At 36.8% G+C, this 14,697-nt stretch overlaps 1 protein-coding gene across 4 annotated transcripts in view; it reads right to left on the bottom strand.

The window, feature by feature from the left end:
- Nucleotides 1-14,697, bottom strand: part of Fas1 (fasciclin 1) — a 232,970-nt gene that overhangs the window by 36,599 nt on the left and 181,674 nt on the right. For all 4 annotated transcript variants that reach the window (XM_071587389.1, XM_071587391.1, XM_071587390.1 and 1 more), the window contains exon 2: nucleotides 12,445-12,583. In XM_071587389.1, the coding sequence (XP_071443490.1) occupies nucleotides 12,445-12,583 (139 nt within the window). The remainder of the gene's footprint in view (nucleotides 1-12,444; nucleotides 12,584-14,697) is intronic.

The following is a 14,697-nucleotide window of genomic DNA, read 5'->3' as shown; positions in this document are numbered from 1 at the left end:
CTCGCATTACTTTAATCAAGTATTTAAGTTATTCGTCAAAACGTGGAAAAATACCCAAGGTAAGGCAATACTGATATAATTGAGCTTATGCTTCGAAATTGTAATTACTTCGAATTATTACTGCAATAATATTGAAAGGGTGAAAAATTCGAAAATGTTTGAAAACATTCCATGAGTAAAATGAAAATGTTCTCTTGCTTAATAATTATATTAAATGTGTAATAATTTACGAGAGAAATGGAATTTTTTCAAACATTTTCCAATTTCTCGTCCTCTCAATAATACTGCAGTAATAATTCGACGTAATTCTAATTTTGAAATAAAAGATTAATTGAAATTCTTTTGGTAATTTTTGTAGCATTTTAATGGAAAAAAACTAATAATGTGAGGACTCAAAAAAGTAATTTTCTTCATGCCTGAATTAGAGAATTTTACTGAAAAATAAATGCTGATTGTGCGATTCAAGTAATAAACATTATTAGGATTGTAATGCTTCGACGGCAGAGATGTTTCATTTGCGCTCAAAATATTTGAGGATAACCATATGGCTCGACGTAAAATTCATGCCGGTGAGTGCGTGCCACCCATGGGAATAACCAAGCCAGCGGGTATGTTTTAGTAATTACAGACGCTTCTCGGTAAAAATGCTTTTAAATAATACTCTACACTAAGCTTAATGGCCCTGAATAAATAATGGCTACTTGGGGTGGCATCTTGAATTCCACATTACTGATAAAATGTGTTTTAACTTAGTATTCACACGAACCTGTGCCGAAATGCAAACGGGGATTGGCCAATTAATCCTGCTAAGAAAAACCCAGGAGCAACGCCTGCCGAGTGTTTGCCTAATCCACACCACAGGTAAAGAGTACGAGGATGTGAAATCGCTCAACCTACAGATTATTAGAACAGCCTTTAACTTCGTACGGACAACGAAAGTTCTCCATTCTCATCTCCCAAAGGTATACTATTAGCACTGTTATATGCCGCTTTTTTGCACGTATGAAACAGTGTAAATTTGATTGTACTCTCTTAAAGTTTTTTTTTTAAATTCTCCACTTCATATATAAAATATTATTCGAAAGAATCATCTGAAAAATACGAATTTTGCATGCAACATAATAAAGATATTATTTTGTTTATAAACAATACAACATTATACCCGCGCTGCTTTTTCCTTCTCCATGTAACGAAGCCTTAAGAACATTATTTTTCGTTTTTACTTAGATTACTGTCATAATTTTGGGTGTACTTGGTTGTTTGAGACATGACTTTATGGAATCCATTCATTTTTATACTGTGAAACTGCAAAGATATAAATTGTCATTATAGAATAATTATTTAGTCACCAACGCAATTGTTCTCATGTCCTTAATGCTTAGCACAGACATTTCACAAATTAAACAAAACTAATTTCGCTTCAGTCGTGGTTTTAACCACCGTATGCATTTTATTCAAATGCTTTTCTACTCTGCGCAGTGCACTGATAACATGGTTGATCAAAGCAAGGAGTGAAAAGTAGTTCAAAGAAAACTAAAAAGGAAAGGAAATCCTTGAACCAGTAACTTATCTCGATGGAGCGAAAGTGTAACCCGGGGGAGGTTATGAGAGGATTGAAATCATTGATATAATGTCAAAATTTTCTTACAATAAGACTCATAAATAATAACAAAAGAATTTCGTATTACAGATAATCTTTAGGTCATCACTGTAGTCTTACCTTATGTAGCCGAGCTAAGCAATGTACGTGTATATTTTTATTTGCAAAATGTTTACCATAATACGACCTTACCTGGAAACCACTTCATTACACAATGTGTGTTAGATTTCAATCCCCTTGTATTAACATAATGCGTACGATTGATTAATGTAATGACATAATGTAATTACAAAATCTAATGACATAATGCGTGCGATTGAATTATAAATGACGATTTCGTTTGCAGGATAAAACGAGAGAGAGTTCCACTTGATGAGGTCTGCATTATATCAAGAATACGCTTATTTACCGCATTCCGATACCACCACTGAGGATCGAAAATTTTTGAAACACATAAAATAAAACATGGGTTATTTGAGAAACATTTCGTGTGTTGATCAACAAATTTTATTAATTATTTAGAACGAAATATGATTTCCACGCCAGAAAAATAGGATTAATTGAAGGTTTGAATGGCATGTTTTCCGGATTGCTTCCGAGTTGATCCATTCTGCTGGACGAAGGTATCACTGAGGTTGAATTCGGTATCTTTAAGACTTTTTCTGAAGTTTAAATAATAACTAACAATGAGAAGCTCTCCAAACATGAAAATAATTAGCCCCCATTGTAACCATAAGGAAAATAATTCACAGGAGTGAGCTTTTGACAACAAAGGAAATATCTCGGAACCTAAAAAACATTCGGAAGCAAACTCGCCCAAAAAAAATAATTAAAAGCTACGGGCTACCGTAATAATACATTCTGATCTTTCATTTTCGAAAAACGGAATGGAATCATCAACCGTAAAACCTCGGCCCCTGATGAGGAAACTGAGTCTGAGGGAAAATAAATATACCCTTTTATCCTTATCTTACCTTCCCCACGGATAGAGTTCTGATTCATAATATATGTACATGTATTATTCTTCCTTTCGAATTCCTCAGTGATCATTGCTACTGCCCCAAAATTTGTTACGCACTCAATCGGTGACTCGAAATACAGCCTAAATACGAGGGCTGTGCAATGAAGTAATGATCATACATTTTCTAATCCCATAATTTCATTGTATACTGTTGACTTAATGCGCATTGCATATTCCATACAAATTTCATTGCGATCACTCCTTTATTTGGAGGCCGTTGCTGCTTGAAACAAGCTCAGTTTGCCTACGTCAAAAATGGAGGCAACATGCCACAACCAATAATTGCATTGAAATTTTGCTTAGATCTGCAGAAATCGTCAGTCAAAGACTATTTATTCCTACAGGGCACTTACGGAGAATCTGTTCTTCTTTATATAAGAGCGAGAAGACGCTTTTAAATATTTACGAAGAATAAAGACAATTTTAAAGGAGCGTCTATCCGGAGCTCCCTTACGTAAGTAACAATTAGCACCGCTGCTCTTTTTTGAGAGACTTTGGACGAAAAACGTCAAGAGATATTCAGAAACATTGGCTACCGCCCACTTGATTCCTGGAAAAGTGCACATGCGTGGCGGTTTTCGAGACTGATCATATCGGAACCATAGGGCGTTCGCATGCAAGTCTGTCTCAGTAGAAATTGATGATAAAGAAGATGAGATGTTTCCATAGAAGGTGATCACTGCAGATTACCCTTGACTGCATTATTTTGAGCCTGAGAGTAAGCAGCAAATCCATGTGTCGACATTTCTTGTATCACCAACGCCGAAATAAGTGAAATTGGTGGTTTCATCTGGTATATGGTCACATACTTTTTCAATATTAAGGGTATGCTAGATCAGCATGCCGTACCACCACACACAACTGTAAATGGAGTATGCTATGCTATGGGATTATACTGAAAATTTTCCAAGACCAGATCAACTCTAAAAGGCCACATTTCAAAGCAACAGGCTGGATGCTGCACCACGATAATGCACGGCCGCACATCGCAAATGTTTCTGCTGATTATGTCACGTAAATCAATATAACATTTTTAACCTCTACCTCCCTGTAGCCCAGACCTAGAAAATAAAAGTCTAAGTCACTGTAACCTTTTTACCAAAACGAATAGGCACCGTAGAAAGGGTTGTTCGACATCAGAAAGAGGTATAAGTGAACTGAGTACTTAGAAGTTTAGTTGCCACTGCGAACGCGAGAGGGTGGTCAAATCAATGGCACTTGTACAACATATAAATTGCAAATTAAGGTAACAATTATGATTATAATGTATTCTGCCGGTTAAGGTAGGTTTTGGATGGATACATTTTTACTTTACAGCTCTACGACGATAGATCTTGCCTCTCCAAATTAAACAACCTGACATCCTAGCCTACATTAAACCCCGCTTCAATAGCCCTCCTCCTTTCTTTCATCCAACATGCTTATCCTATTCCTACCGCTTCTTCATCAGTCTTAAGTTCTCTCCTCTATCACAACAAGCTAAGTCTATTACATAAAATCGAAAATTTGCACAAATATTATGCGCATAAAAAGTTTGCGATTGCTCTTTGTTGAACAAGTCACGTGCATAGGTTTATGATAGATAAAGGTGCAGAGTTTTAATTATTAAAAAATTTCTGACTCACGCTGAAATATTTTGTGATTAAAACTGCTAACATGATATATTACTGGGTGTACTAAAAAAACTGATGTTTTGGTTTTTTTTTACAATTAACAATGACGGCATTTTTTAAGTTAAGTTTGCCGCCTGAATCAGCTCGGAGTAGTCAAGCTTCACTAAATAAGTCCTTGAGAAAGAAAACAGACTGAGTTAGGATGTTTCTTCTGGATAATATTTTTAAGATTACAAGTGTAAAAAAAGTGAGAAAACGTTTCTTTTTGCAAAAAATTGCGGTAAATTCATTGTAGGAGTAACATTTGTCAGCCTTTTCCTCTACACACACACACTCTCTCTCTCGGCGCGCTTTCTTGCCCCACGTTAACGACTCCTATTTTCCCTCAAAGAGCATAACTATTGTTCAACATGATACGCCGCACTAAATTCACACAGAACAGAAAAGGTGAACGATGCGGATGTACAAATATAAATGGGGCCACGCTCTATGGAGGCACGTGAAAGTGAAAATAAAGATACAGCTGGAGGAAGGAAGAATGGATCTGTGGAAACGTTTTGAACAAGGGTCCTGTTATTTTTGTACTTAAATATCTTTTTAAATGAATTATACAAACGATAATGATGGGAAAACAATTCTTATTAAGAAAAGGAGCCGATTTTTCCTTTCATTGGAAAGTCTTTAAAGTTAGCGGGAAAAAGCAATGTTTAGAGGAACAACTGGAGGAAAGAAGAATTGATGGATATCCGTGTAAAAGTTTTTAATAAGAGAATCATCATGATGGGACGCTTTAATGTGATTTTAAATGAATTATGAAAACAAGAATAAAGGAAAAAGGAATCTCATGACACCGAAGTCGAGTTTTCATTTCACTGAAAGGGTAAAAAAGTGAAAGCGGGAAAACACTTACCTTTGTGATATGAACAATTATTTTCACCGTATAAATAAATATTTTACATCGCCCCAGTGGATTCAACCTCCATTTTATCTCAAATTAACGAGTTGAATTCTATTAAAGTTTAATAAAATTTTATGTTAATTACTCACCTTAAGGCTAAAGTTATTTTTTGTTTTCAAATGTCCATGCTATTTTATAAAACATTTAGGAAAAGGAATGTTTCATAATATAAATTTATATTTTCTCATATATTAAAGCGTATATTTGTATCGGTTCATTCGATTGTGCTAAGAAGACATCTGTTAAAAATGTTTGAGATTTATTTTTCGCTTGAAATTATTGGCATTATTGAGAATGACGATTAGACTTTATCACTGTTCAACCTCTTAGTAAATTGGTCTGCTTCAAGAGAAAGAGCCTTTATAATCAAATAAACAAAAGTAAAGTTTTTGTCCTCATGAGTGCATTGACGAAATAGTACACACTGACGAGACATATGAAAAGTATGGCTTGGTACGTAATCACCTGTAATCAGGAGAGGGCATGGAACAACCTGCGTCTATAAAAATTGGGGGTAGGGGTTTAAGAAAAAAAATCGACCCAAAAGTTTTAAGATGCTGGAAATTTAATCAAAGAAATGCCGTCATTGTTGATGCAAAATTGCAGACCGATAGTACGGATCATCTAACACACTTTACGTGGGGTTATCGTGTTTAAGTAGTTATTACTAAGAAATAACCGAGGTATCTGGATTAAATTAATCTTGCATATTAGTCGATCCTTACGTTCATTATGCTGTGAATCACAGCTATTAATATTAGTTTGCTCTTCTTTCAGCTGTAGATTTAAGTAGCTCGCAGCATGGAGAAGAGAGAGGCTCGCAGTGTGATTAAGTTCCTCAATTTAAAAGGGTACAGTGCCCGGAAAATCCACGATTAAATGATGGCTGTTTATGGAAATGATAGTTCATCACAGCTCTAGTAGAAAGACACAGCTCTTATAGAATGGATATGACACAGCTCTAAGGTGGAAAAGTATTTTCAAACTGGCCACACGTCCCTCACAGATGATCCAAGGAGTGGAAGACCACCACTGCCGTACACTGCTGCTACAGGTAAGTGAGTGAAGGATTTGATTATTTCTTATTTACGGCAGTGAGTGGAAGATAATTCGCGGAGAATTGCCTATGTCAAAGGTGTCAGCACTCAGTTCCGCGACTCCTTTTCAGAAGCAAACACGGCGCGACCTCCAATCCCGACTATGTCGCGACCGGCAATCAAAGCGATGTGGCTTTGAAACTTAGTCACCTCCGCCCTACTGTCTCGATCTCGTTTCAAGCAACTTTTTCTTATCCCCAGAATTGAAAAAAAACCAGTGCGGGGTCAGAGATTTGAGAACACATATGATGTCATTTGAGGTGGAATAATGGTTTTGGACGCGATCTGCTGAGTTCTCCAATGACGGCCTTCGAAAGGTGAAGAAACACGGAGAAATGTATAGCTCTGAATGGCAACTACATGTGTAGAGAAGTCTTAAGAAGAACACATTCAAATTAAGTTTCTATCTTGACTATTTTTAGTAATAATTAAAGGTTTATGAAACCCAGTTGTACAGCATAACAACGCAGTAGTAATATGTATAGCTATATAAGCTACCAATATGATAATATGGCTCGCGCTTTACTGCCATTTAAAACTTTATTTTTACATTCTGTGTGTGAGTCCCTCACACTATAAAAACATAGCATTACAGATTACGCGCAATAAAAGTGAATCCGATTTATTTTGAGGCGGTTGGTGGGGACGTGGGGGGCGAGTCAGAGTTTTTCAAGTGGCCACTCCAGCTGTAATAGTGACAGATAATGAGGTTAATTTGGAGGATTGGTGCAGATGATTGTTGGTTTCCCCAGCTCCCAAAAGCTGTGGACCCAGATTCAAACCTCGCTGATGACTCATCACTCCGTGGCATTCATGTTCAGAAGAGGGCGACGTCAAGAGATGGGAGGAAACCCTGCAGACGGTGAGCCGGACAGGACATTAAAATCTCTCATCTTTCGTCCCTTCGTGTCCTTTGTTGAGAGTGAGCTAATGCCGGCGACGTGTTCCTCTCAGCCTTCTTCCTCTCCCGAAATCCTGCCTACCTCTAATTACCCACATTTGCCTAATGGTGCAGGAGACCTTTGGAGTTGTGAGGCTACCAAAATAACTACTAGGCCCCACCATTACGTCTGCTAATTTGCTCTTAAGATAAAGGTGAACTGCTGCAAACGATTCTCAACCCTTTCAACAGTCGAACATTGGTGCTGCCGTACGACAGGCAATTACTGGTATGCAGAGGTTATAATTAGTAAAATTAATTATTTTTCGTCATAAAACTGTTGAGGCAGCAGAATAGCATCTTATAGCGAATATCTGTTGTTTAATGACAAATAAATTTGCTTTCTAATCGAATGAAATAAATAAAAACTTTTGAACACATTTGCAGTACAATAATTGTGCATAGCATCGTATCCATCTATTTATACATCGTGTACATTAATCCGTACTATTTCGGAGGCAAACATGTTATGAAATAAATATTTTAGGAATAATATAATATTTTGTCCAACCCTCCAGGAGAATACATTTAAAAAAACTGAAGAAATTATATAAATGTAGCCAGAATTTACGTAAATGCCATAAAATTGCAAATGTTAGGGAATAATATACAAAAGTTTAAATAAATATGTATTAATGAAGTCGGTTTACAGACTAAAGGATATTAATTTAACAGATATATACGTGTATATATACATGGTGTACTATGAAAGTAATGCGTATGATTTTATTGTGGCGCGACTATCCATAGCAGCGCGGTAAAACTGGTCGGAAAATATTGTGAAGGGTATACCCTTCCAACGCAGCCGGTTGCCAGTTTGCTCCAAGCAATCTGAGCGGAATGACGTGCCTCTGCGTGAAGTGTGTTTATCGACTTTGCAGCACGGTGCGATGGAGCGTTGCGTTGGATATGGGCATGACAATGCCCCCAGCCACACGTCCTTCATCGTTATCAACTTCCTGACCCGGAGCACCAATCCTATGGTACCCCGCCCCCTTACAGTCCCGACTTGGCTCATTGGGCCTTTTTTTGGTTTTCCCGATCGAAGAGAGTGCTGAAAGGAAAGCATTGGGAGACCGTGGAAAACATTCAAAAGCATGTTACAACGTTCCTGAGAGACATTCCCGTCGAGGAGTTTTAGGGTGTCTTCCAGGCGTAGTAAACACGTCTCCGCAAGTGTACTGATACAGGGGGAGAGTATTTTGAAGAATTTTAGGCATTTGACAAGTACGATCCATAAATCTATTTTTCCCAGAGAATGCGCATTACTACCATGGTGGACCATGTGTGTGTGTGTGTGTATATATATATATATATATATATATATATATATATATATATATACACACACACACACATACACACACATACATATACATACACAAACATACATGTATATACATATACGTTTGTGTGTGTATATATATATATATATATATATATATTAATTTCGGATTTGTTTTTAGCGCAAACTTCGGAATTTTGTTATTCGTGATATTTCGAGTGGAAATTATACCAATATGTAGGCACAATCAACAAATACCATAGGTAAAATTGAATATTCGTGACTATCCTTTCACTTATTTTTTAAATTGAAAATTAATGTTCAAATTTACTAGAGCCTCGTTGACTAAATGATTATATAGAAATATATTTTCCAGTCTGTGAATATATTTATGAATAATTGTCGGACGGGCGAGAATCTCTGAAATTATTTAATAATTTGGGTTTACTCTAGACCTTTTTTGGCGGTCTCATGTTTAAAATGAGAAAAGTTAACATACTTTGGCTAGAAGGCAACTCTTTAGGATATAATTTTTAACTGAACAAGGAATTGTGGAAAGATCCGGATGAAACCCTAAATCCCATGTATAACCAACTTTTAAACCATCACCTAGGTTTCTCTCGTGGGTAGAACTATATAAACATATTACTACTTTGCTACATCTATAAATATACGCTAGTGATTCACTCAGACTGCAAGGATATCATAGGATTAGAGTTGCTCACAACATCGTTGCCATTAGAACCCAAGTAAAGTATCTGATTACAAATGAATTAGTTATATATACAATAAATATGTATATATAATATATATGTATATATATATATATTTATTTATTTATATTTATGTATTGATCGATCACAGTGGTGACTACTATGCCATGACAGAAGATGTTAGAATCCCAGTGTATTTAGGCTGAGCCCCGATTAAGCTTAGGCATTTGCCAGCTGTGACTCACTTAGAGAATCATTTAAAAAATATGTATTTGATAGCTTACTGTTTAAGGTAGGATTTGGATGGCCAGAAACCTAACAACCCTACATTTCTTAGCCTCACAGCGTAACCCCACACTACAACATACGGCAGCATAAAAAGTATTATATGAGGTTGTATTATACATATTTTATATTATGTCATTCATTTTGTTGACTTTCACTGTTTTTCCTCATATCCCGCTACTTGTCTCACTACAACCCTTGATATTACTTCACACCCGTCCATTTTATCCTCCTCATTGGGCTTGAATCAATAATTTCAACTCTGCAGGTGACTACTGGGCCTTTCACACGCTGAAGCAGGCACTACGGTCTCTCATTTTTAATTGTACATGCCGCGCTTATAACTCAAAATTGCGGCACTTTCCTTGTCATATTGCACATCCTACTATAACCCCTCTATCCCTCGTGCCACAATTTTCCGGACTCCCCTTCAGCGCAGAAGTTGGTCAAGGCTTCAATGAAAATAAGTTATCAAAGAATCTATAATGACCATGCAAAAAAATGACACAGTACAGCGATTACATTTTCAGCAGTTGAGGTTTTAGCTAAACCTGAAAATATTTGGCGTCAAAGGATATAGTTAGTTAGCAAATGCGTTGAATATTGGAAAATATGGATGGACAATCTACAGTAAGATATCAACGAAGCCTTAGGTTTAGAATGCAATTGGGCATCATAGTTGCTAAAAAAATATTATTTGCAAACACACATTAAATATTTTTTAATAAATCACAAATAAATGAACCCTGTTCAGAAATATGACAAGAAAAATGGCCTTATCGACAAACTCCAAACAATTTTGCACATATTAATTTAGCTTATAAAATTCTGAAAATTAATTTGAAATTTGTAATATTTAAAAAAAACTCCATTGGATTAATCTTATTTAGGCTGATTAGATGAGGCACAAAATTAATTAAGAGGAAAGACGTTGAACAAAATATTCTTCCATTCAGAACATTTTTTAATTGGAAGAGGCAGGTAAACGTGTTGCTGTGCGATTGTGGCGGCTGTGTCCATCCAAAGCCTTCCACAGTCGTTAGAATACCAATAATAATAATAACCAAGAGAATATCAAGTCATCGGAAATCCGTCTGCAGCATATTACCATGTGAAATGATGAAATTGATGAAAGAAAATAATTCATAAAATTATTTTCTTTCATCAATTGTCAACTATGTAATTAAAAGTTGAAAAAATAGATTATAGCCATTTTATATGGGAAGTAGTCGACAGTATTCGGGACCTGAAAATATTCTCTCTCCTAACAACTGAATGAGGACAAATAAAACAGCGGATCGACGAAGAAATTACGAGATCAGCCGCCTGGTTCATCGTCTGTGGTTTCAGCCGGTGTGTCAATCCACAGGGAATATGCGTAAGATAAAATATGCGAAAATAATTAATCTATTTCGAATTATTTTTTTTAATATCTCACGTGGTTCAACTTTATAGGGTTGGTGTTACGAGCTGTTGGTGAAACAATACATACAATTCGCCTCTTCAGGTTCCCTATATGAAAGGCTGATCGTCTAAAATTTCGAAACCCTGAGCTTAAAGGCGATAGACTGAGTCTAATGAGTGTAATTTGTACGTTTGATGTGAGAAAACATAAATTTGGTCGTTCGACACAAATTCCACCAGTTATTAATAAATATTAAATAATGGCCCTTAAAGTCATCAATAAAAACAAAAAAAAACAACATGAACGACGCTCAAATTCTTTTTATTACACCGTCAAACTCGAACGGCAGCACAATTATCCTGTTTTGACACAATGATTACCAACATTAAGACAAACGACTACATTTTCAGCGGTTGAGGTTTTAACTAGACCTGAAAATATTTGGCGTCAAGGCATATAGTTAGTTAGCAAATGCGTTGAATATTGGAAAATATGGATGGACAATCTACAGAAATAGTGCATAATGAAAACGTACATCCATGTTACAAATGGTAAAGATAAGCGTATCTAAGTCATGGGTAGACAATGGTATTTTTTAAAAATGTAGTCCATGATTAGAACACGAAATATGTAGACTTCTCTATATGAAGCAATGTTTACATATTATTGAATTCCATGATTCTACTTTTCCTGAGTGTAGAGATTATTTCAGTTTGGATTTGCTCTGAAGTTAGTTGATATTTCAGATTCCAAACTTAAGTTAAAATAAAAGAAAACTAGGTTATGAAACTCAAAGTAAATTGAAAATAGTAAGGACTTCCTACTTGTACTCATTGGATATCAATTTTACTGCAAAATAAATATCTATACCTATGGCCTGATAGTCCTTCAGATCCACTGTATTTATTCATCATTGTTTTGATATTCTGTTGTAATAACTAGTTAAAAGTATGCGTACAGAGAATTTACAAGAGTGGTGCTCGTTAGCATTTCCAAAGACAAGAAGGGCTTGGTTATGCGCCGTTAAGTTACGGGAGATGCCCCGTTTTTTATTCCACAGGCTTTTTGCCACAGAAGTCCTCTCTCTACTGTAGATAAGTGGGAGAATAAATATTTGGAATCATCACGACATAATTTCTGCACACCATTGATTGTTTTAAATACAGTTTCATCTACATCTAAAATAAAAATGAGGAGGCTAATTTCGAAACTATGATGAATATTTAGAATTTTAAAGTGAGCATTCATTTTACTTTGCTCCTAAAATATTTTTCGGAAAATTTTATTATTCTCGTAATTAAACATCGCTGAGCATTATATTCTAATGGATGCTATATAGAAGCGGAGAAAATTAACATAAATATTGTTGAACAGGTCATATAAACATTTACCAGCAACAGAAGGATTCGTAAAAATGCAGACCAAGTACAGGTTACTGAAATAGACTCATCTTGAGCAATCCTTTCCCACGAGTTTTGTATTAACTGTATAAAATAAAATTGCAATAATATAAAAGAATCAACTTACTCATATGATATAGCACTATCGATCTGTCGGGGTTCTTGTGATACTTTTCAAAAGCACTGTTCGTGGGTACAAAAAGTGACACTTGTCGAACTCCGAAGGTAGTGTTGGCCTCCACGTTGTTATGGAGGAGTTCTGCAAACTGAAAAGAATAGAAAAGTAGATTTAAAACTCTTTTCACAATATTATATATATATATATATATATATATATACTCGTATATATATATATATATAGGAGTACAGATTCAATATTCTAGTATTTAAAATTCCTAAACAATATTCTGGACTCTCTTCAAGTGTTGGCAGTCAATATTTCGCGGTACAAATAATTTCATCAGTGGTAAAAGGTTACCTCATTTATTTTTAATACATTGATCGGATCAATACACCTATTCCTTCTACAATTTTTGTAGCCAATTGAAAACATTTTATCAAAACTTCACTTCTCAGAAACGAAGATCGTAGAAAATAAAAACCCCTGATTTATTTCACCAAACGACATTTAATCAGTAGATATCATTTTTTCCCTCTTTTCCATCATGGAATCAATATTTTGATGATGAAACCACGTAGGTAGTCAGTGCAGACAATATTTCCAGCACAACACTCATCACTCTTCCCTGCGGCATATCTGGAAAACTATTCCAACTTCTCAAAAAAATAAAATAAAACGATCGAAACATGAGATCAGCGCGGGGAATGCAATCTTCAAATTGAAACGATATCTTGAATCGAACTCGGTTTGAATTTAGCCGCGCCACTGCTCTGCCGTCGAGGCCGACGTCACTGATGACATGGCGGGAGGTGTAGGAAGTGGAAAACGAGAGAGAGACCGAAGAAGGGAGAGAGAAGGGGGTGGGTGGGTGGGGGGAAGGAGGATTCAGAAGAGAGAGAGAAAGAGGAGAGTGGGAATACCTCTCCCCCCCCCCCCGATGCACCTCCCCCCTTTCGTGACCTCCTCCCCCCACTTTCGGCCCCGCGTGCTGATCGATGCAGAAGGTTGGGTACCTCTTTACGGCCCTGCCCTAGTTTCGGAGAGCGCCGGTTTATCGATCCCAGCCCTCTATCTACCCCACCACCTCCTCATCTTCCCCCCCTCCCCCTTCCGTTTCACTCTATTTTCCTCCACCCTAGACACCTACCTCTAACAACCTATTCCCCTCTCTCCCCTTCCCTTAAAATCCGAAGGGTAGAAGAGAAGGGGAAAAGAGAGGAGAAAAAAAAGAGTGAGAGCTTTTCCCTCTGCACCATACCAAGAGGGAGTCCTGTGACGCAATCCACTAGTCCCCTCTCCCGCCCGCCCACGCTATTTCTCCCTAGGATAGAGTCCCCCGCGACCCCTTCCCTCTCCTCATATCCCACAGGCAAACCCCTAGTTTCCCACGCCCGCGATGCAACGGATCCCCGCACCCCCACCCTCTCCCGCGTCGGGTGGGTTAGGGGGGGTGGGGGAGGGAGGGAGGTTACACGCACGTGCGATTCATAATTCGAAAACTGCCCGTCTCCCCTCTCCTACTCCTCCCGTTTAAGAGTTTTTCATTAAAAACAAGAGGGGTAAAATTTGAAGAAGACGTCAATGGAATGGAATCATGAGACCATTAGAATGGACATGAATTTCGTTAGTTGGCAAGAAATCGAGATATGACAAGAAGAGTATTCAACCGCAGCGGTTGATCGATACACATAACCTCAACACGGATAGTTAGTAAAAGGAGATGTTTAAAGAGGCCAACCGAAACAATTTGAACATTACCAAATCACAGCGATATCATAAAAGATTCTCACGATGAGAAGATTCATTAAATAACCTATTTAACCAAATTCTTGGAAAATATCGGATTTTCGGTCCTTAACGGCACCAGTAGCTCTTACCTCTAAATTCCGATGCTATTTTCAAGGCACATAATCCTCACTCCATTTAAGAATCCGTAACTTCGAAGATTTCAAAAAAATACAAAAATATTCAATGAAAATTATGTTGAAATTTTACTCTGCCTGATCTGGATATTTATCGCTGACAGATAGAGATAAAAAATAGAAACAAAATGGTATTTTATATAAGATGCTAAAAAAATGTCTAAGGGGGTATAAACAATCTTCAACCATGTTTTTATCAATGAATTCGCATTCGGTGGTAATTAGTTGGCACGACTTCTAATTGGTTGCGACGAGAAATCAATTCTGATCATTCGTTTTCCTTCCGATCTCATGTCCACATTTTCAAGAACATTTCCTTTTGATGACACTGAGACAT

This window comes from Hetaerina americana, unplaced genomic scaffold (genome assembly GCF_022747635.1).
Source record: "Hetaerina americana unplaced genomic scaffold, ioHetAmer1.1.p SCAF_3, whole genome shotgun sequence".
Taxonomy (NCBI): Eukaryota; Metazoa; Arthropoda; class Insecta; order Odonata; family Calopterygidae; genus Hetaerina; species Hetaerina americana.
Note: the sequence above shows the minus strand (reverse complement) of the source record. Positions and strands in the feature narration are given on the sequence as shown.